Below are 24,331 nucleotides of genomic sequence, written 5' to 3' on the forward strand. Positions count from 1 at the left end.
GGAAATTTTTGGCTCCCCTCACCAGAAATTTTTTATTTCACATACATAACAACCTCCAATCATCAGATCGTCTCTACCCAAAATGTAAACGTTCGGCCCTTTTTTGCTCCTTATCAACTCCACTATAGCGATAAGACTTTGAAAACCGTGTGTAACTCGTAGGGAGATCAACATTTTTTCCAAAATGATGTGAAGTTCCTAGCACCTTTTCTTTCCTGCTTCATCCTACAGAAGATTTCTGTTTCCGAGTTTTTTGTCTCAAACTCACCCAGCAAAAACAACACCTGGCATCTACATTTCTCAAAATATAACTCACCTGAAGTACGCCAGTCGCCTCACATCAAATATTTCAACCAGTGATTGTGCTAAGACTGTCATATCACTATATGAAATCTATGCGTAGAGATCAGCGTATTATTGAGATTTGAAATAAAATTTCGATCTGTATTGCAAAAATGATAGAGAATTGAGAATTGCGCCGACCAATAGATCAGTGTCAAATAACTGTTCTTCTCTCAAAATAGTGTCAAATGAGTTGTCAATTTCAAAAAGCTGACCTCAAACAATGACAGCTCCATATAAATTTTTGTAACATTTTGGTTAGCTTTGTGAAAATGACAGCTCATTTGACATCTCAAACGACATTGACAATGATCTATTACAAACGGTTATTTTTCTCTCTCTTTTGTTCTCTCATAATCGTTGAATGTCATGACATTTTGACTGACGTCTTTAATCATAAATACGTTATCGTTTGAAAACATGACTGAATCCGAATCCAAGCTTTGCTTTATTGGGCATTTTTTGAACAAAGAATTTGTCGGGCAAAAAGCCTCAAATGAAGACAATGAAAAACGGGTGAAAATGTTCAAGAGATCGTAGATGCTCTATGGTCGTGGTCGTTGCGGTATATCAAACGCGAAGCATTGGTGGATGGTGAAGAATTCATTTGGGCTGAATTGGAAAAGCCAACTCGTGACGAAATCGACAAATTTCTGGTTTTGCAACCTCAAGGAGGCAAAAAGAACATTCCAATGGCCCAAGTCAATGCAGACTGTTTGCAAAAATTGAGGGGAAAGCACGTAATTGTGTTTGTTTACTCTTATGGCCGAAAAATCTGCAACAAATGGATGCACACCAAGTTTACGGCGTCGCTTTTGGTACCTGAAAAGAGAGACAGGGCAAATGCCGATAACACGGTATCACTGATGGAGATGGTGACGAAATTGAAGGCGATTCACGGAGTGCACTACTCCGCCAATCATTCCAGTTGAATCATGTGGGCCAACTACGTTCAATGTGCTCCAGCCAACGAGTCCCGTGAAAGACTAATGAATGAGTGTTCACCACCACATCTGATTTTGTTGTTCCGATCAGTGCCAATTTCGGACAACGAAAAACTTCATAGTGCTCGCAATGGTCTTCGAATAACGGAGAACATGATCGGTTCGTTTAAAGGTCAACTCGAGCTTATGAGAAATGATTTTGAAGCATGTCGAGAATCAGTTTTACTTTTACGTGCTCTGGAGATGATGGATTGGCGCTTAAAAGCTATGGAGGAAGTAATCGACTCCAATCAAGGATTGATTACCGCCATGTCTGACACTTTGTGCCCAGAAGAGAACGAGACCAGCCAAAACCAGGAAAGCCAAATAATGGACTGCGAAGACATTGACCATATGAATTGATCCACTGACTGTATCGTTTTGTAAAACATTTTATTGTGATGGTAGCGTAAAATACAATTGGTTTATCCATTAAATGGACTGAAATTCAACACAAATGTCGTAGTTTCTCTTATTCAAATCCAAGGTGTGCTGGATCTTGACTTTGGGCAACATTCGGGTCAAACTTTCCACTAAATACGTAGCCGCAGGATCTAACGATCGATGTGCAGTCGAAATTACGCATTTTGGTAAATTCTGCGTTCACTTGGAACTCCATATTTTTCGTCGACTGCGCAAATGCCTTCTTTAGATGTTTCTTTACTATTCCGAATATGATCTCAATCGGGTTAAAAAAAGGCGTGTAAGGAGGCAGAAAAATGGGAATTATGCCGATCGAACGCAAATATCTAATAATTGCTGGATGACAGTGGATCTTAGCGCCGTCCAATATCCACACACTGTGATGACCTGGATAAACGCGACAAATACCTCCCAACGCAAAATTCTTGCAACAGTCAAAAAATTTCTTTCTCGTAAAGGTACCGTCCGTTTGAAATGTTTCCAAAATTCCTTCCTGGCCCAAAAAACAAAGCAGCGACATCCTTGGCTTACGATTAAATTCACCACGAAAAATCAATTTCTGGCCAACGACACCGTATCCTTTGGATCGAATCAAACCGTGGTTGTCAACGGAAACTTCGTCCAAAAAAACCAAGCTCGAGTAATGCCATTGAATTGAGTTCAATTCATAGAAAAATTTTGCAATCTCCTGATCGTTGATTTGAATGGCTCGAATTTCCAGAGTTTTCCATGAAAAATTGTTGGCATGGAGAATCTTGCAAATATACGATGCGGATATTGTTACACCGAAATTTCTTTGGAACTTGAATTTGGCTTCTTCCAGGTAAAGTATCGGGCATTCTCGGTATAAGTTAAGCAGCCATTCACGTTTTTCATCATCAATGAAGCCCGAACTGTTGATTTTCTCGAGAGAGTTCCAGACTCCACATAAAGAACAATCCAATTATTGATAGTTGTTGGATCTTTCCGATAGATCTTGGCAATCCTGGCTTTGTTGTACCCCAAAAAATAGTACGCGTACAAAGCATGATATTTGACGTCCTCGGAAGCATGCTTATTGCGAATTCTTTGTAAAATTAAAGCCATTTCGATACACAAATCGATACACCACGTTAAAGAAACACAAGCCGAACAAATCCTTTTCTGTTGAGTTTATTTTAATAACTTGACGTCGATTTTGAATCAAGGGCTACTTAATGTTTTGCTAAAATAAACAGAAAATTGAATCATGGAGTGCAAAACGAAAAGCTGGAAGTCTCCCTACTTCCTAAAAGTATAAAAACTTGTGCTGGAGGGACTATTGGCTGTAAGAGATAGGTCAATTTCTAAAATGTCACTTAGTACTCCAAAGATGCTGGTATATTATCGCACACGACGTCTTGCCAACCCGGCTTTGCTTCGGATTGGCAATCTGACATCTAGTGTGATAATATACCTTCAGACGATTCTTGGTACATAAATAACTATTGTACTTAACCCGACATTTAACTCCCTAGCTTGATTAACGAGCCTAATTACCCTAACAAACCTTGTTCCTATAGTGGTTATGCTAAGTTTGGCCATTATTGTTTTAGCCAAAAAATCGTTGACTTTATTTACCATCCTTCTCACTTAGTTGAGCATAACGACGAAAACGAACTTGCACGGCTCATTACTTTATTCACTGAGGTGGGACACGATCATATCAGAACAAAAAGCCATTACGTCGACCGATATGCGATTATCAACATGATGATTATGCGTAAAATGATGTGTTGACCGGAATGAATTAAAAAAAAAGTGCAGTCATGGTACGTCCGTCATGCAAACAGTTGTGCCATGGGCGTTAAGTTAAAGCTGGAAGGAGGCTTCTCTTAGTAATCTTTGCACACTGTCTTGTAAAATTTTACGTGCAAGTGAAAAACCGTCAACGGTCCACTGAGCCTCAACTCATTGTTAGGCTAGGTGTGTCTCTGTCAAACTATATCATACCATGTAAGCAAAGAAGTGACATCAGCTGGCAATCAGAGAGATGATAATTTGACGACTGGGACGTCGTTTCAGTACGCTAATCCTGCAGGTTGGCTATACTGTTATGGTTACTCTCAGAAATGGCGGCTCTGTCGTTTAGGTAAAACGCATACGCCCTGCGCTGCGCATGTTCTTACACTGATCATGTGCAGAATTCTGCTTCTGCCTCCGTTAATGCGTTTGCGATTCCAGCTTCTGTCATTATACCGATCTACATACGATTAACGTGCTGATTATACATAAAGTGATTTGTTGACTGGAATAAAAGTACGAATGTGTTGTGAAGTCATGCAGTGTTATCATGGAAATGAAAGGTGGTAGAGCGTTTTTCTTAGTAGTGTTTGCAAGTCTGTGCTACGTTTCGACGTGTGGGAAAGTATGTATTATTAGCGGCGCTATATACAGTTTTTCGTCGAGAATGTGCATCTGCGATATTAAAAAAAAAATCGGGTCGCACTATCCTACATCCTACAGTAATTGGACAGGATGAAAAGTTATTATTTTTAAGAAGGGCGCACCGACTTGACCTTTATTATAATTGTTGGCTGCAACATTAGGATTTATAAGATTTGAAGCGCCGCCGACTTGGCTGTTGAGCACCCAACGCCACCTAGAAGTCGGTGTGTCGTACTCGAGTTCACTTTAAGTTGGTTCCTTGTTTTCAACATTTCAGAACCCGTTAAGCTTCTCAAATTTTTTCTTACTTCGTCGTGATTTAACAAACATTCTAATGACACAAAAATTTCCAGAATCTCATCGTAATCATCCCAAATACTGAGATATGCAAAGTCCTTGATCACACGTTCGTGCAAAGTTTTACTTGCAGGTCGAAAAACGTCAACCGTACACTGAACCTTTGTTCAAAAGAACTTATTTTTAAACCAGGCGTGACTCTGACAAACTACCATGTAAGTGAAGAGGTGTTAACAGGTGACACTACGCTGACCTTGAGGACAAATTAGCGTTGTCTGTCATCACCTACACTTAAGCTGAAATCACACTGTGCCGTTGTAAGCCTTAGTTTTAATATAACGCAGAGGCAAAAGTCTTCCTCTGCGTTTGCGCAACCAGTTAAAGGCGTTTTGTGCTTGAAACGGATGATCAAACGGGTACAGTGCGATTCATGCTTCAAATCGACATAGGTTTTTCGTCTCACACACTATCCATATCCCGATGGTAGGGGCACGTTACTTTGTACCGTAAATTTGCTACAGTCTACCGATAATTCATGGTCGACGTCCACTTCGACTCGTGCGCATTCCGTGCTGGCAAGAAATCGACTGTAACGCAAGTGATAAACATTGACGGACGACTCAAATATGGCAATTTTTGGGAACCCTGCCCGATATCGGTATGTACGTGGACGGGTGGGGGATATCATCTTTTGAGTAAATACATTATGTAATTTCGCCTTGGTAATTGTTGCAGGGAAGACGGTATGAACATAACGTACCTATGACTAAATTTGCGGTTGACATCTTTCCATCTGGGGAATACAGATTCGACAGCAGAAGTTATACAATTGTGAACGGTGAAAGGAAATACCTCACCTTATCACAAAGCTATGGAGAAGTAAAGTATACGACCATTGAGTATTGGAAGAAGAAGTAGGAAACTCATTCGAAGACGGGTCGGTCTTGGATTTAGATTTTCTTTTTGTTGAAATATGCACTGGCTATAATTAGATTGAGTGAAGCCTAAATAAGTCGTAGTGACTTAGTGGCCTTAGCTAGGAGAAATATTATGTTCAATCACTTTTCAATAAACAGCCGAAAGCGAGGCCGAAAGGCAAAGTTGTGTTTTATTGTAAGTCCGGATATAAGTTATATCCGAAATATCCTGCAGCCAGTCCACAACTTTCAACAGGTTATGGTGTCCAGGATGTACTGTTTGTCGCTAATAAATTGAGTTGACAAAGTGTAAACGCTCGTGGTGGTTCAGGAGAAAGTTCTAACCGCGGTAACGGCAGTAACAGTTGAGTAAAGGCACTGGATCGTGTAAAAGTATTAGCGGTAACGGCAGTATCAGTTTGGCGGAGTTTTCAAAGCAACCGTCCCTTTAATCCGATTTTCCATGTTTAAATGGCAACTTTTTCTAAATAAAATCGTCAACCACTTGTTCAACGTTGCGCTTTTATGCTGTCTTGAGAATGGATCAGTGGAAACAACTGACGATTGCTAGATCACGCTAGCCTCAGACCGCCACTGATCCCGAGGTCGAAACAGTGTCTGTCTTCTTATTTTTCACTTAACGTGAATCCCATGGGTAAGGGAAGAGAAATGAATAATGATACTATGTTCGTTTAATTTTGGTGTCTCAGTGAAGATTTTTAGGTCGTCGGCGTAAAAGCTGCAGATCAGTAGGCGGAGTGAAAATGGCTGTAGTCGTGAAAATTTTTGCTCGTCGAATTATTCAGTATTTTTGTGTGTTTTTATTGTTTTTTTGTTCGGTTTCTCTTGTTTTGTGATCTGATAGACTCGGAAGTGTGTTTAAGGTTGTGTGTATGCTGGTTTTTTGTTCCAATAGTTGCGAAATTCAACGAAGATTGAAAGTGGAGAAAGAGCATCAAAATGTCAACGACGAAAGTGACTGAAGCAGTGTGAATGAGCAGAACCGCAAGCTGAGCAATTGTGATACGGGCCGTTGGAGGTCCATTATTCTAATGAGACCGTTGGAGGTCCCCGTGGCAGCTAATTGGAGGTCTCGTCTTTCGTCATTTACTGGCTCACCGTGGATTGTCTGTAGCTTGTGGTGAAATTTTGTGAATGCATTTTTGGTACGAAGGTCTGCTGTATTATGGCAGTTTCGTGTTCGAGGGCTATGGTGGGTGGTAGGTCAATTTAAGTAATGTTCCAGTACAGGAAAGTAGCAGGATGGAAAGTGTCACGTTGAAGTTGCGCTGGTCTGAATGAATGGTATGGTTTGTATGAATGGTGTTGCGTGAAAGCCGGAAGCACGGAAGCAGAGTAAAGTAGGATGAGCCGCGTACGTTTGAATGAGGGCGGATGCTGAGCTTGTTGGAATATGCAAAGGTTGAATGGAAATGCAGGAAGAACGTCACCAAACCGCGCAGATTGGAACAGACGAGCAGACAGCGACAAGGAAGGAACGCGAGGATGGCGGCTCGCTAAGTGTGTAGTAAGTGCACTGGCCAGAGAGGTAATTCGACTGACTATATTGACTAAATGAAAGATAACGTTTGTAGCTAGTCCGACTGTTAGACCGAGCGGCGGCAGTTGTTGTTAGTTACCTCTGTAACATACAGAGGTATATAAGTTCTAGAACTTGAGTGGCGGCCCAGCGCTGCAGACCTTAGACTGGCCTGGGGAATTCTCGAGAGACAACCAGGACAGTCTCTGGACAGCTTGAAAGGCCGAAGAGTAACAGAATACACGACGTGCTTTTCCCTTGCTGTTCTAAGAGAGCCTGACTGGGACCAGGGCCTGGTCCCCAGTTCAAGATGTGAAGTCTGAGAGTCTGAGTCTGAGTCGGCGTAAAAGCTGCACTTTGCTTTCTTGAAACCATTAGCAACGTCGTTAAAATACAAAATAAACAACAAAGGGCCACGATGACTGTGTGGAAGGCCAGACGAGACAATGAATGACCTTGACCTATACTCGAGTACTCGAACGTATTGCTCTCTGCCAATCAAGTAGGATCCAATCCAATCGACCATACACTGTTGGAAGCCGAGTTCACGAAGTTGCCGCACTTGATCAAAGGCCTTCCGGATGTCAGTATAAACGGCGTCGACCTGAGACTTGGATTCGATCATGTTCAGGGTATAGTTGACGAATGGTTTCAAGAAACCATGTTGTTTGCGGGAGAGCTTACGGCTCAACACACCGGTCAGTTGGTTGCAAACCAACAATTCAAAGACTTTACGAAGAGTAGGCAATATCGCAATTCCTCTGTAGTTTTCAACGTCATTCCAGGAGTCACTCTTGTGGACCGGGGTCAGGGAAGATACTTTCCATCGAGTCGGAAACGAACGCATGCTCAGCGATAGATTAAAAACACGATGCAGAGGGACTGCCAAAGATTCTGAGCACTTCTTCACTAAATCCGGAGACACATCATCAGGACCATTGCCTTGACTCACGTCCACACTCTTCAGCGCTTTTAACACTAAGTCTTCAGAAAGTACAAAGGACCGAACGTCTGCCAGTTTATTCACTCCAAACGATGAAATCGGCTAGACATCTTCAGCATAGACTGACTGAAAGAACTCGCCGAATAACTTACAAATTCCCTCTGGGGTAGCAGTTTTCTCGCCTTTCAAGTACATTGAGGCTGGATAACCTCTAGTCTTTTTCTTAGACCCAACGTACTTCCGGAAGTTTCGTGGATTGTCCGTCAAATCATTCTGCAAGTCATGTAGAATCTACATTGTAGATAACTATCGTATGCCAGTCTCAGCTTGGACACGAATTCTCTGTGAAACTACGGTGTACTACGGCGGATGAGAAGAGTGCGCTTTCTGGATAAAACTGGCACATAGCGCTCAAACCCATCATACAGCTTTTCGTAAAACAAATCAGTTGCTGCGTCAACATTTTCACATCCATCCAATAGGTTATCCCAGTCAATGCCGCCAAAAAAAACGTTCAAACCATCGAAATCTGCATTCTTGAAATCGCGAAACTGAGCATCGGCAATTGATGGCAATTCCTCCATATCAGGGAATTCATAGGTGATCTCAATCGGTTCGTTGTAGTTCCAATCGACTTTGCTGAGTGGGACACTTGCTTTACGCAGAAGCACATTGTCAGGATCGGTCTAAGAACTTGCCTTGAACGTTCTGAACAGAATTGAGCTAATCCTGTCTCTAGCAACGAACAAATCACATCACGGTCACCCCTCGAATGTATATCGGATGGCAATAAGGTGTTGCAACGATCCAAATCGGTTGACCAATGAACACTTGTCATATTAAAATCGCCCAGTACAAAAACCTAGTCTTTCGCATCGCAGCGAATGAAATCGAAAAACTTCCGGAGAGCAGTACCTTAATACACTTAGGCGGCCCTAACTCATGAAGGGCCGAACCGAATATGCACATCTTCGCACTTAGCCTCACTATTTCAAATACCTTTCAGGGAAAAAACAATTTTTGAAATCGGATTTGATTTGCTCAAGATATCGACGTGACAGACAGACGTACAGACAAACTTTTTGTTGTGGATTCGTCACCTATGAACATAGGCAAACACTTTGCCCTTACCGTCTGCTTCGAATTCCATCAATTACACACGGCATCTTAATCCTATGAGCCCCTTTGTACTTCGTACTGGGCTAAAAATACTGTGAGTTTGCTTACCGTGAAAAAATAGTTGCTAAATCTCTCATCTGGCAACCAGTTCAACCAGTTTTTGGAGTCTTCTTTATTGAATTAATCAGTTTAGGTTCACTGTTCTCTGATTTGCAGACATTATAGTTAAATTTGCCGAATAAAACCATAAACATAATAGATTACATCTATGAATAAAACGTTTTTAGCCCCGTACGAAGTACAAAGGGGCTCATAGGATTACGATGCCGTGTATAATTGATGGAATTCGAAGCAGACGGTAAGGGCAAAGTGTTTGCCTATGTTCATAGATGACCAATTCGTAATAAAAATTTTGTCTATCTGTCTGTCTCTCTGTCCGTCTATCTGTCACGTCGATATCTTGAGTAAATCAAATCTGATTTAAAAAAAAAAATCCCAGAAAGATAGTCGAAATAGTAGGGCTAAGTTCGAAGATGGGCACATTCGAGTCGGACCTTCGTGAATTAGGGCCACCTAAGTGATTTAAGGTCTTTTGGTGATATCTATGGCAAATGACACGGCAAATGATAGGTATTGTCAATACCAATCCAGGAAAAAAAAGTTTTTTTTAAATCGGGTGAGTGGACCGTGAGTTAGGGCCTTAAAAGTGAAAGGCTACTCGGCCCTATGTGTATTTCACATATAACTCGAGTGAATTGCATCTGTTTTTCCTAATTTTTGTTTCATTTGAAAGGTAATCGAACACCGAAGAGAGTGTACGTCGTACGGGGCTTCGTAATTGCGCTCTACACGTTTCATAATAATTTTACTTTAACTATATTAAAGGGCGCAATAGGCTTACGGTCAAAGTAGGGTGACAGACGCATTAGGGTCACGTTCGCAATAGATATACGGGTTCGTACGGGGCTCAGTCGCAGCAAACGCTCCGACTGTTCTGATGGCTCGTTTGTTTCTATATCTTCTTAGGTGACATTCAAAAAGAACGTACATATTCTAGAGAAAGTTACTAGCGAAAGTGAAGTTTTTAAACTGATCATCGCGGGATAAGAAACATTAATTTTAACAAAAAGAGGAATTGATCGCTGAAAAACAATATTCGAACGCATGAAAAAGATAATTCGATCGCAAAGTTCATACTCCTTGTACACAATGATTGAAAATGTAGACTTCACACGAAGCTTCTGCAATCCTGAGACCGGTGAAGTATGTTCCATTTACACAATTATTAGGAAGGGCAGACTTTCCTTCTACTGCGGTCACGGTCACGTTTCCTTTCGATCAATTCGGTTTTGTGTGTTAGCTAGGTGTTAGCCGAGTCCGTGTTTCGTGATTCAGGAAAATATCCCATTACAATGGAATGCGTCGTTAGACATTCATAGAATGAACTGAGATTTATTTAAAAAATAAACTTCAACCAATGGCTATCTTTGATTCACTGAATTAAATGATTAAATGAGTTGATTTCTAGAATAATAAGGTCTAACGGACAGGGTACCTAAAATTCATCAAAAACTCCAAACGTTTTTTTTTTGAATGTCCCCTTGACACATGGAGACTTTTGATTTTAAATTTTTGTTTTCTCTGGTTATCTTTTCGGTTTGTGTAGGATAGATTTGATAGAAATGTAGGCAAGCAACCTGGGTAGTCAAAGACGAGTAAATGTTGATCTACACGCAAATTTGTTCACCTTTTCTATCAGTAGTTTCAAATTTCTTGGCATCGAACCACACAGAGTGCAGAGATAAAATTGTGTATAAATTAAGCGATTGTCGGAGTTTAGTATTTAGTTGAAAAATATCAGAGTGTAGTGTGCACGGAACAGTCTCTCACTTGATTTCGCCTCGTTGCTGATAAGAGGTCGAAATTGGTTTGTTAAATAAGAAGTTCAATTCAAAATTAAAATGCAGAAGATTTCTGCGGTAGTGAGTTTTTTGGCTGTCTTGATCAGTTGTGTAAGCGGCGAATGGTAAGTAGATTTGTAGATCGGCAAATCAATCTACACTTCATTCTAGACTCATGAAAGTTGCGTTAAAAAGTTTCATTCGGTGTTGATGTAGTCGCAGGGCCGTAGCCAGACTTCAAAATCTGAGTGCGCTAGGGGGGGCGCAAGGTCCAAAAATTATTTTGTATGGGAAAAATTAAAAAAAAAATGAAAAAATGACTTCGCTAGGAGGGGCGCCGCCCCCCTGCGCCCCATCTAGATACGGCCCTGTGTATTCGTTAGGCATGTTCGATAATAATTTGATTGTTGTCGAGATGTTCTATCGATTTTTTGGAAATTTTATCATCGATTGATGATATTTTTCAGAGAACTTGTCCAGGAGTTGTATAGTTGTATAGAAAAAGAAAATTCATACAATACTCCGGGTATGTGTAAAATTCTTCGGAAAGGTGGAATAGAAGAAGAATAATTTATTTTAACAATAAATGTGCTGCCCAATTAAATTAGGTTGCTTTACTATACAGCATATCGATCGATCAAAAGATATTATAATTACTAACAAATGTCTTTTCTTTGCATTTCGTAAAAGGATGAATTTCCTAAGAATAATTAAGTGTCCAAAATCGAGTTCGCGCCCATTTCCAATTTTCTGTTTACGGAAAACTGCCCAAAATCGAGTTCGGGCCCATTTTCAATTTTCAGTTTATGGAAATATTGAAAATGCAAAATCGAAAATGTATGGGCGCGAGATTCCAGCTCTAGTGTAGGAATCTCGCGCGACGCGAAATTCCTCGGCACCGTCAAAATACTTTCATTTTTTATTAAGTAATTTCATTTTGATAATAAGTGTCCATAACTATCTTGCCATCAAGTCGTAGCTAATTACGCGTGCTTTATGAACTTAAATTCAATTATGTTAAAAAACGACATATCACCATTATTGTGCGCTACGTTATAACGTGCTCTGCGTAACTTATACGCCACACACGTTTATGGCTTTCAAAGTACGCTTCAACAATACGAAATGTCCACCAACACTACTGTTGTACTGCTACATTAGAAAGATCGTTGGCTCATGATTGAGAGGTCCCCGGTTCAATTCCCAAAGAAGTCAATTTTTAATTTAAAGTATTTGTTACCAATGACTACTAAAATGTATAATAACAACTATAAACTGGTTAATATGGTGTAAATCGTAGGTAAATTCAATAAAATTCATATTTTTAAATCTCTGTCAAAGCGAAATACGTCTCCCACGTATTATATTCGAGCCCGCAGTATAATTTTTTTTTTCGTAATCGAAATACATATTATTCACTAAATAAATACTTGCGACAAAAAAGAATGCTCACAATAGTGGCGCAGCCAGTAAAAAGTCGATCTTTTCATATTAAAAAAAAATTACAAGAAATAAAAATCATCAATCTTCTTTTTCCCTAATGTTCCCAAAATGCAAGCGGCATTTTGTATAACTACTTTACCACACTTTTTAACAGGTGGCACGAATGATATACGCATAGCACGTAAGAAATTTCGCTCAGTGTAGTATTTTTTCGACTGGATTGGTATCAACCGTAACGTAAAGTTCTCTATCTTATTTGCAACCAAAACATGCTTTCTTCGCAAGCTATAGCCTAAAAATCATAAACTCATTTCATTCGCCCAAGTAGCAATGGGCTATGGGCAACCTGAGTGGCAGTTCATTAAATGTTGTACAGTAGGTACGACGGCGAAACTTCCTACGTGATGTGCGTACATTAAGTATGCTACATCAGTTGTAATAAACAGTGGATGAGATTTGAGTCCGTTGGGATCAAAAGTCAGTCTATTACATCTGTCAAAGTGACGTTTTAAACGTCAAACAGAAAATAATGTGCAAAGAGGTTTGTTGATTTTTCTTTACAGTCGAAGAAATATAGTTTTCAGGTTTTTCAAAGGTTTTAATCTTGTTTAAGCCACAATTTATCCCACAAGAATAGAATCCACAAATTTAAATTTAGTTAACTCGGTAGAGATGTGCGGACCGCCCGAAACACAACGATCCGACCCGACCCAACCCGACCCGGCCGGATTCGGGTCTCAAGAATTCGTCGGGTCCGGTTTTCAAATTCAACGATTCGGGCCGGGTTCGGTCGGGTCGGGTTTCAAGAAAAAACTTCACTCGGCCCGAGTAAAACAATTACGACTTTATCATCTACTTAAGATACACAGTGCTCCGCGATAATCTTCGATCTTCGATAATAACTTTGTGTCAATGCGAATTTTTTGGTGCCAAAATATATAAAGTTTCGATATCCACTTAGTGAGAAAAGTCAATAGTCAATAAATTTGTGATTTTTTACAACATTTTTTGATCATTTAAGTTTTCTTGAAGGGAACTTATCAATCCGAAAAATTCCAGTGGCTATCGAAACTTTATATATTTTGGCATAAAAAATGAAGGTACTTTTCTAAAAAGTTCGCATTTATATAAAGTTATCATCAAAAAAGTATTTTACTTCTCAGAGCTCTTCACTAACTTAGTCGTGATAAACTGATAAACTGGAAAAGGGCGCCCAAAGGAACTAAATCTTATGATACACGGAAAATTCGTGGATTTCGATAAAGGCTGTGGGACTTATAATATGGCTGCAATACTTATAAAAATATAGCTACTGAACGCATATTCTATTAATGTTGGTAATTTACGTGCAATATGAGTTACACAACTATATTATGGATCACACAGCTACATTATGCACCGACAACACATGTTATAGCTATAATTTGCATATTGCATATTATGGCTGTGTACTCTATATAATAGCTGTGTAACGCATATTTGACGTATGAAAAATATAGCTGTGGGCTGCATATCAGAAAATGTATGGGACCATGCATTCAAGTCATCCGTGCTGATGTTCAATGTTAATAGATAAAGAAAAATCGCACCAAAAACTGTTCTGAGTTTCATCATCAGGTTAATGGTAACGCCTCTTCAATAGTCAGAATCCGTAGAAACACAGACGAATGAAAATATCAGAAATTTCACTACATTAGAAACGAATTAAGTAATTAGCCAAGTATTGCTCCTAAAAATCAAAATCGTCATTTCGCAGAAAATAATTGAATTGGCGATTCTTCACGCAGTTTCAATTCACTTTCTTTCAGAACCTAAAATCATTCTCCAAGTGACAACTGACAAAATGCTAAATATAAAAACTGCACACTTGAATTAGGCTGTGTGCCGCATAATATAGCTGCAGAATTTATATTGTGGTAGCAACGCTTCGAAATAAGAACGTGTTAAAGCACAAGCAAAGTTAGCACAACAGCAGCATAGGTGACGGTCGGATTCTCGGGTTAAACATCAATCGGCGCGGTTAGTACTTAGATGGGTGACCGCAAAATTCATGAAAGTTTAGAAAAAAAAAATTCTCGCGATAGATTTGAAATGCGGCTCACAGCTATAATATAAGTTACACAGCTATTTTAACTACAATCTCCGCAATATGCATTACGCAGCTATATGCCAAAAAAATGGGGGTGCTAAGTCCACTTATAGATCTCACACGCATATTGGGATTTTCCGTGTACATCATTCGAAAGGTATTGGCCTGGAACTACTTTTTGTAGAAATCCAAATCCAAAATGCAGTGGAGTGATAGACGAAAATGTGAATTTTATTTTTCATTTATTTCTCTCAAGTGTGTTGACGTAAAAATTTAAAAAACGAGCCATCAGAACAGTCGGAGCGTTTGCTGCGACTGAGCCCCGTACAAACCCGTATATCTATTGCGTACGTGACCCTAGTGCGTCTGTCACCCTACTTTGACCGTAAGCCTATTGCGCCGGTTAATGTAGTTAAAGTAAAATTATTATGTAGTATGTACATCTTACAAATTGCGCATAGCGCAATTACGAAGCCCCGTACGACGTTCCTTTCAAATGAAACAAAAATTTCAAATCGCCCTAAAATTTTATTTTTTTTAAGGGCCTAGTATCGGCCTCAGTCCGAGGACCCAAATTTAAATTTTTTTTCAACTACATTGTATTCGGCCTTTGATTACCTCCCAAATGAAACAAAAATTACGAAAAACGGATGAAATTTGCTCGAGTTGTATGTAAAATACACATAGGGCCCTAGTAGTGGCCTTAGTCCAAGGACCCAAATTTAATTTTTTTACAACAACATTCTATTCGGCCTTTGATTACCTTCCAAATGAAACAAAAATTACGAAAAACGAATGAAATTTGCTCGAGTTATATGTAAAATACACATAGGGCCCTAGTATCGGCCTCAGTCCGAGGACCCAAATTTCATTTTTTTTTCAACTACATTCTATTCGGCCTTTGATTACCTCCCAAATGAAACAAAAATTACGAAAAACGGATGAAATTTGCTCGAGGTTTATGTAAAATACACATAGGGCCCTAGTATCGGCCTCAGTCCGAGGACCCAAATTTAATTTTTTTTCAACAACATTCTATTCGGCCTTTGATTACCTTCCAAATGAAACAAAAATTACGAGAAACGGATGAAATATACTCGAGTTATATGTGAAATACACACAGGGCCCTAGTAGCGGCCTTAGGCCAAGGACCCAAATTTATTTTTTTTTTAACAACATTCTATTCGGCATTCGATTACCTTCCAAATCAAACAAAAATTACGAAAAACGAATGAAATTTACTCGAGTTCTATGTAAAATACACATAGGGCCCTAGTAGCATTTCACTTCTAAGGCCCTAACTCACGGTCCACTCAACCGATTTTAAACAAGGCATCAGAACAGTCGGAGCGTTTGCTGCGACTTAGCCCCGTACGACCCGTAATCCTATTTCGTCCGTAACCATAATACGTCCGTAGCCGTTATACGCCCGGAACCCTAATACGTCTACAACCCTCTAATGCGTCTGTTACCAAAATGCAAGTCAAGTTGGGCATGGTCAAATTTACTGAAAGTGTTCATTTTTAAAATTGCGCATAGCGCAATTACGAAAGCCCGTACGAAGTACCTCTCAAATAAAACCAACAATTTACGACATTATTTTAGAAACCCAAAATTGTTTGCCAACATTCTATTGGGTATTCAATTATCTCTCAAATGAATCAAAAACTAGCAAAATCGGATGAGATTTACTCGATTTATGTGCAAAAAACACTTAGAGCCGCGTAGCGGCCTTAGTCCAAGGGCCCAAATTTGAAACTTTTTTCGACACGTTCTTTTCGGTATTCAATTATCTCTCAAATGAAACAAAATCTAGCAAAATCGGATGAGATTTACTCGATTTATGTGCAAAAAACACTTAGGGCCGAGTAGCGGCCTTAGTCCAAGGGCCCAAATTTGAAACTTTTTTCGACACGTTCTTTTCGGTATTCAGTTACCTTCCATAAAAAACTAAATCTAGCAAAACCGGATGAGATTTATTCGATTTATGTGCAAAAAACACTTAGGGCCGAGTAGCGGCCTTAGTCCAAGGGCCCAAATTTGAAACTTTTTTCGACACGTTCTTTTCGGTATTCAGTTACCTTCCATAAAAAACTAAATCTAGCAAAATCGGATGAGATTTACTCGATTTATGTGCAAAAAACACTTAGGGCCGAGTAGCGGCCTTAGTCCAAGGGCCCAAATTTGAAACTTTTTTCGACACGTTCTTTTCGGTATTCAGTTACCTTCCATAAAAAACTAAATCTAGCAAAATCGGATGAGATTTACTCGATTTATGTGAAAAAAACACTTAGGGCCGAGTAACGACCTTTGAGCCCTCCCAACAAGCTCGCGTTGCATCTTACCCAAAAACAATGTTCAGCAACTTTGTTCTACTCGTCAATACCTTTCATTTGATATATCACAAGCAGCTATTGCGTGCGTATTTCGGTAGATATCGTCGAAAGACTGAAAAACACCTATAGGGCCCTAGCTCTGGAGGGGCCGACCCTACCATGCCCATTTTCGAACTTGACCTTACTTTTGTCGATACCAATCGGGGAAAAAAAGAATTTTGAAAAAAGGTTGTGATTTACTCTAGCTAGAGGGGTCACGGACGGACGGACGGACGGACGGACGGACGGACGGACGGACGGACGGACGGACGGACGGACGGACGGACGGACGGACGGACGGACGGACATTTTTTTTATTGCGGATTCGTCATCTATGAACACAACCAAATGCTTTGCCCTTACTGTCTGCTTCCAATTCGACGTGTTACAAACGGCATATTAATCTTATAAGCCCCCAGTACTTCGTACGGGGCTAAAAACTTTTTTTTCCTGGATTGGTATTGACAATACCTATCATTTGCCGTGTCATTTACATTTCCATCGTTTATTTTGCCATAAATATCACCAAAAGACCTTAAATCACTTAGGTGGCCCTAACTCACGAAGGGCCGACCCGAATATGCCCATCTTCGAACTTAGCCTCACTATTTCGACTATCTTTCAGGGAAAAAAAAAATTTGAAATCGGATTTGATTTACTCAAGATATCGACGTGACAGACGGACAGACGGACAGACGGACAGACGGACAGACGGATAGACAAAATTTTTATTGCAGATTCGTCATCTATGAACATAGGCAAACACTTTGCCCTTACCGTCTGCTTCGAATTCCATCAATTACACACGGCATCGTAATCCTATAAGCCCCTTTGTACTTCGTACGGGGCTAAAAATCAAAAAATGTTTGGAGGGTTACATCTGTGACTTTTTTCCCGATTTGTTGGGCTCCTATTAAAGGGTGAAGAAATTCAGAGAAAAATTGTTTTGAAAAATTGGATGTGTTCTACCATTTTTTTAAATCTGGAAAATTTTTTGTGAAATGTGCATAAGAGCAATCAATGGTCAAAATACCGAGTTAGTTCTGTACCTCCAACATATAAAAAATGGCCAAATTTCTTTCAGATTTTTAGCCCCGTACGAAGTACTGGGGGCTTATAAGATTAATATGCCGTTTGTAACACGTCGAATTGGAAGCAGACAGTAAGGGCAAAGCATTTGGTTATGTTCATAGATGACGAATCCGCAATAAAAAAAATGTCCGTCCGTCCGTCCGTCCGTGACCCCTCTAGCTTGAGTAAATCACAACCTTTTTTCAAAATTCTTTTTTTCCCCGATTGGTATCGACAAAAGTAAGGTCAAGTTCGAAAATGGGCATGGTAGGGTCGGCCCCTCCAGAGCTAGGGCCCTATAGGTGTTTTTCAGTCTTTCGACGATATCTACCGAAATACGCACGCAATAGTTGCTTGTGATATATCAAATGAAAGGTATTGACGAGTAGAACAAAGTTGCTGAACATTGTTTTTGGGTAAGATGCAACGTGGGCTTGTTGGGAGGGCTCAAAGGTCGTTACACGGCCCTAAGTGTTTTTTGCACATAAATCGAGTAAATCTCATCCGATTTTGCTAGTTTTAGTTTTTTATGGAAGGTAATTGAATACCGAAAAGAACGTGTCGAAAAAAGTTTCAAATTTGGGCCCTTGGACTAAGGCCGCTACTCGGCCCTAAGTGTTTTTTGCACATAAATCGAGTAAATCTCATCCGATTTTGCTAGTTTTAGTTTTTTATGGAAGGTAATTGAATACCGAAAAGAACGTGACGAAAAAAGTTTCAAATTTGGGCCCTTGGACTAAGGCCGCTACTCGGCCCTAAGTGTTTTTTGCACATAAATCGAGTAAATCTCATCCGAATTTGCTAGATTTAGTTTTTTATGGAAGGTAATTGAATACCGAAAACAACGTGGCGAAAAAAGTTTCAAATTTGGGCCCTTGGACTAAGGCCGCTACTCGGCCCTAAGTGTTTTTTGCACATAAATCGAGTAAATCTCATTCGATTTTGCTAGTTTTTGTTTTATTTGAGAGATAATTGAATGCCGAATAGAATGATGGCAAAAAAAGTTTCAAATTTGGGCCCTTGGACTAAGGCCGCTACTCGGCCCTAAGTGTTTTTGGCACATAAATCGAGTAAATCTCATCCGATTTTGCTAGATTTAGTTTTTTATGGAAGGTAATTGAATACCGAAAACAACGTGGCAAAAAAAGTTTCAAATTTGGGCCCTTGGACTAAGGCCGCTACTCGGCCCTAAGTGTTTTTTGCACATAAATCGAGTAAATCTCATCCGATTTTGCTAGATTTAGTTTTTTATGGAAGGTAATTGAATACCGAAAACAACGTGGCGAAAAAAGTTTCAAATTTGGGCCTTGGACTAAGGCCGCTACTCGGCCCTAAGTGTTTTTGGCACATAAATCGAGTAAATCTCATCCGATTTTGCTAGTTTTAGTTTTTTATGGAAGGTAATTGAATACCGAAAAGAACGTGACGAAAAAAGTTTCAAATTAGGGCCCTTGGACTAAGGCCGCTACTCGGCCCTAAGTGTTTTTTGCACATAAATCGAGTAAATCTCATCCGATTTTGCTAGATTTAGTTTTTTATGGAAGGTAATTGAATACCGAAAACAACGTGGCGAAAAAAGTTTCAAATTTGGGCCCTTGGACTAAGGCCGCTACTCGGCCCTAAGTGTTTTTTGCACATAAATCGAGTAAATCTCATTCGATTTTGCTAGTTTTTGTTTTATTTGAGAGATAATTGAATGCCGAATAGAATGATGGCAAAAAAAGTTTCAAATTTGGGCCCTTGGCCTAAGGCCGCTACTCGGCCCTAAGTGTTTTTGGCACATAAATCGAGTAAATCTCATCCGATTTTGCTAGATTTAGTTTTTTATGGAAGGTAATTGAATACCGAAAACAACGTGGCGAAAAAAGTTTCAAATTTGGGCCCTTGGACTAAGGCCGCTACTCGGCCCTAAGTGTTTTTTGCACATAAATCGAGTAAATCTCATCCGATTTTGCTAGATTTAGTTTTTTATGGAAGGTAATTGAAAACCGAAAACAACGTGGCGAAAAAAGTTTCAAATTTGGGCCCTTGGACTAAGGCCGCTACTCGGCCCTAAGTGTTTTTTGCACATAAATCGAGTAAATCTCATTCGATTTTGCTAGTTTTTGTTTTATTTGAGAGATAATTGAATGCCGAATAGAATGATGGCAAAAAAAGTTTCAAATTTGGGCCCTTGCACTAAGGCCGCTACTCGGCCCTAAATGCTCTTTGCACATAAATCGAGTAAATCTCAACCGATTTTGCTAGTTTTTGTTACATTTGAGAGGTAATTGAATACCCAATGGAAAGTTGGCAAAAAATTTTGGGTTTCTAAAATAATATCGTAAATTGTTGGTTTTATTTGAAAGGTACTTCGTACGGGCTTTCGTAATTGCGCTATGCGCAATTTTAAAAATGAACAGTTTCAGTAAATTTGACAATGCCCAACCTGACTTGCATTTTGGTAACAGACGCATTAGAGGGTTGTAGACGTATTAGGGTTCCGGGCTTATTAGAGCTACGGACGTATTATGGTTGCGGACGAAATAGGATTACGGGTTGTACGGGGCTAAGTCGCAGCAAACGCTCCGACTGTTCTGATGCCTTGTTTTTAATAACTTTATTTTGGAGTTTCCTACTCGACTAATAGTAGTTCTGGGTCAAGATCTTTCGAATGATGTATCATCAGCTCCGGCTTCTCCCTCCAGCCACTCAACCGTGGCATGCTGGTCACAACTAGCTCCACGACGCACGGCCTAATTATGTGAGAACACCGCGCGGACAGCGTCCAAATCATGAATGTCAGCCGGGCGCGGCAGGAGCATCTGACTCGGCACGATCAACGGTGTGATAGTCTTCGCAAAATACGTTGAAGTAATCGCCACCATGTACAGGAAAATTGCGTTATAGCTGTCCTCAGCAATTGCAGCGATCAATACTCGTTCTCGTTTGACACGCCGGTCATTGACAGCACCATGTTCTTCATTGTGACCTGAATGTCGTCATCAATTTCCCCTTGCAGGGCTCTCGCCAATTTCACATCTTTCATTTTATCGCCACTTCTTAAAATTTTCAGCATTTTCACGCATGGGCACCGCTCCAGTGCAAAACGCGACAGTGGGGCGACAATTCGAAACATTGTAATTTGATTTATTTCACCGATTTTTATTGTGTCACAGAAATAATGGGTTTGAATGAATGTAATGAAAATTGGACAGTGAAAAATTTGACAGTGTAGTGCACGCAGTGAACTTGGTTACAATAGAGTCTATCTGCATTATCTACAATGAATTTTGCCGCCGAATTCAAATAAATTCTGTTTCAACCATTAAGAGCGATAGGTTATAAGGTTATAGAAGTGTAAGGTTTATCTAGTCAATGGTTCTGTATGTTTCAACGATTCAAGAGAGTCTATATCATCGGTTACCCCTCACGCGAATGAGATGTGTGAGGTTTATCTAGTCAATGGTTGAAACTAACAGAACAGACGATGTTCTGTATGTTTCATGGATTCAATAGAGTCTATATCATCGGTTACCCCTCACGCGAATGAGATGTGTGAGGTTCATCTAGTCAATGGTTGAAACTAACAGAACACACGATGAATCGTTGAAACATATAGAACATTGTGTGTTCTGTTAGTTTCAACCATTGACTAGATGAACCTTACACATCGTATGTGCGTGAGATGTAACTGATAAAACAGACTCCATTGAATCGTTGAAACATACATAACTAATTAAGGGTACTTTTTACATGCTTTTTACAAGACTTTGAAATCATGTGCCAATCACATACAAAAACAAACATTTTCCAAAGTCTTATCGTTCAGCCGATATTGGTCCGATTGAAAAACTAATTACCTTGCCAGACTCCTGAGATCACAAGCTACTCACTTGCATTTTGTTTAATCGAAATCCGTCACGTAAAAAATTTCATTTTTCTGAATGTGGCGGCTGTCAAACTCATGCGACTTATACTCGATATACGGAATATACGAAGATTTACTCGATATACTGGATATACTCAGAATATACGCAATATACTCAGCATATTTAAAAATGAAAGGAAGAGCCCTTTAATTTTTCCGGGTGCCAATAGTCTCTTTATAATACTTTGGCTAATGGCACCGGGTGCGATTAACATTAGTATAATAAAGACACTATTGGCACCTGGTGCCATTAGCCACAGTATAATAAAGAGACTATTGGCACCCGGTGCCAATAGCATATTCGAATTTTTTTCCTCCAGAAACTTTGCAAGAGATACTTGATGTTTCGTAGACCCGCAGAAGGTTTTCTGAATATTCTGTATGTCAAATTTGGTAAATGTTCCCAAATTTGACAGATGTCCATGGTTTAACATCATTCCTTATATACAAATTATGAATAATAAGCTCGAATAATAAGTCAGAGGCTCAATTCGAATCACTACATGTTATTTTAGCTATCTATGACTTATGATTTTTCATAAGAGCAGTAATTACGTCAATTTTGTAATTAGTGTTACAGTAGAAACGCGAACGGAGGGAGCGAAATTTTTTTCTTATCTGCATGAAACTTTGAATGTCTTAAACAAATTTAATTTGGAAGAAGACATACTCTGCTTTCATAAATTCTTAGCTTTGAAGGATAGTCTGACAAAGTTGGACAATTTTTGATGAAAAAGTCGGACAACTTGTGCAAGTCGGACATGTGGGAGGTCTGATGAAATGAATTACTTGTCATTTGGCAAGAGCAAAAAATAGGTTTGTTACAAGGCCACATGAACTGTCAAATATCATCCAAATTAAATTTTGAGTCTGAATCCGCTTTGAAAGTCGTGTCGTTCGTGTTGTCAAAGTTCGGGTTCACGATTTGGAGCATTCCTATGTAACATGCAAAATCGATTATCAACAATGATGTTGCATATGATGATATCGCTGACGTTGTTCCTACGAATGTATGTGCACGCCGGCGCCGGCTGTATATTTTTTTGTGTATCTTTCAGTAAAAAAAGAATTTTGCAATTTGGATTTGAATTGCTCTCAAGTTATGCAATACACGGGCAGACGGACAAAAATTTGGTTTGTTTATAAAACTAGAAACTTTGATAGCGTTTGATGACCTAACGTGTGTATAACACGAGTAGATAGCGCGACTGTTTTAAGAAAATGTAATAAAAAAAACGAACGTTGATATAATTCCAAATCAAGTCCGGAGCGGAGGACTTGACGCAGTCTACCTTCCAAAAACTATGTATAGCCGAACATTTCAGTTTCTGCCCTTTAGACTTTATCACCACAAAACCTATTATATCATACTTTCGCTTCAAATACGAGTAAGACGAGCTATCACTCGACTATGTAGGTTTAAAATTGCCGGAGATACATCGTTTTGAAGTTGGTCATTTTTCATAGAAAATGCACCAAATTGACTTTTTCCAAACAATCAAAATCTTTCAACTTACTCTGTATGTTTCTGTCTGTCTGTCTATCTATATATCTATCTGTCTATCTGTCTATCTGTCTATCTATCGACGGTCGATCTCGGAAACTAGTCAGCCAATCTCCATGAAATTTTGCAGGAGGCTCAGGGTGGGCATAAAAATGAAAATGTGATACGCCATTACCCCAGGAAAAACCAGAATTTTGTTTTATTGGCCTCGAAGTGGTTTCTGAGTGTGGTTTTCGAGGGTTGGGAACGTGTTTTCGGCTGTAGGTCAGCTGTATTGAAACCTACTGAGGCGTGATCAAATGAAAGGTATTCGCCACACAAATCGAACAAAAAAATATTTAGAAAAATTGGTGCAGATCCGGTTGAGCTAGAGTGGTCAGAGTTACCAAATTTTGAGCTACTCGAGCGTAGGATGAAAGGACTAATATTTTTGCGATTATGAGAGATAGAGAGTTACTTTCTTCGGCAAAGTCTCAGAGTTTTACTAGTAGAACATAGGGGCATATGTGAAAAATGTCGAAAGTTAGAAATGGGTGGGTCAATTAGGGTTTTAGAGTTATTTTGTGAATGGTGGCAGATAGAGATTTACTTTCTTCGGCAAAGTCTCAGAGTTTTACGAGTAGAACAGAGAGGGGCATATGCAAAAAATGTCAAAAATTGGAAATGGGTGGGTCAATTAGGGTTTTAGAGCTATTTCTTGAATGGTTGCAGATAGAGTTACTTTCTTCGTCAAATTTTCGATTTTCGTCAAATTTTCGAATTTTGTCAAATTTTCTAATTTCGTCAAATTTTCGATTTTCGTTACATTTTCGATTTTCGTCAAATTTTCTAATTTCGTCAAATTTTCAAATTTCGTCAAAATTTCGACTTTTCGTAAAATTTTCGATTTTTGTCAAATTTTCGATTTTTGTCAAATTTTCGAATTTCGTCAAATTTTCTATTTTCGTCAAATTTTCGAATTTAGTCAAATTTTCGAATTTCGTCAGATTTTCGATTTTCGTCAGATTTTCGATTTTCGTCAAATTTTCGATTTTCGTCAAATTTTCTATTTTCGTCAAATTTTCTATT

The 24,331-nt window shown here is 39.3% G+C and overlaps 1 protein-coding gene, 1 long non-coding RNA gene and 1 pseudogene across 2 annotated transcripts in view; 1 reads left to right on the plus strand and 2 right to left on the minus strand.

Annotated features, from left to right (window-relative positions):
• LOC119085555 lies at positions 1–16,656 on the minus strand. The gene is made up of 3 exons (XR_005089315.1): positions 16,643–16,656; positions 8,714–8,718; positions 1–122 (listed from the first exon to the last, which is right to left on the minus strand). It is a non-coding gene; the product is annotated as an uncharacterized LOC119085555 (long non-coding RNA).
• Positions 1,285–2,998, minus strand: LOC119085548 (annotated as a pseudogene).
• The window catches only part of LOC119085545 (CD109 antigen-like), a 24,258-nt gene continuing 10,694 nt past the window's right edge, over positions 10,768–24,331 (plus strand). Inside the window, exon 1 of the mRNA XM_037195964.1 lies at positions 10,768–10,996. Coding sequence (XP_037051859.1) covers positions 10,932–10,996 — 65 coding nt within the window. The 5' untranslated portion in view covers positions 10,768–10,931. The remainder of the gene's footprint in view (positions 10,997–24,331) is intronic.

The sequence above is a fragment of the Bradysia coprophila genome, unplaced genomic scaffold (genome assembly GCF_014529535.1).
Source record: "Bradysia coprophila strain Holo2 unplaced genomic scaffold, BU_Bcop_v1 contig_94, whole genome shotgun sequence".
Classification (NCBI taxonomy): Eukaryota; Metazoa; Arthropoda; class Insecta; order Diptera; family Sciaridae; genus Bradysia; species Bradysia coprophila.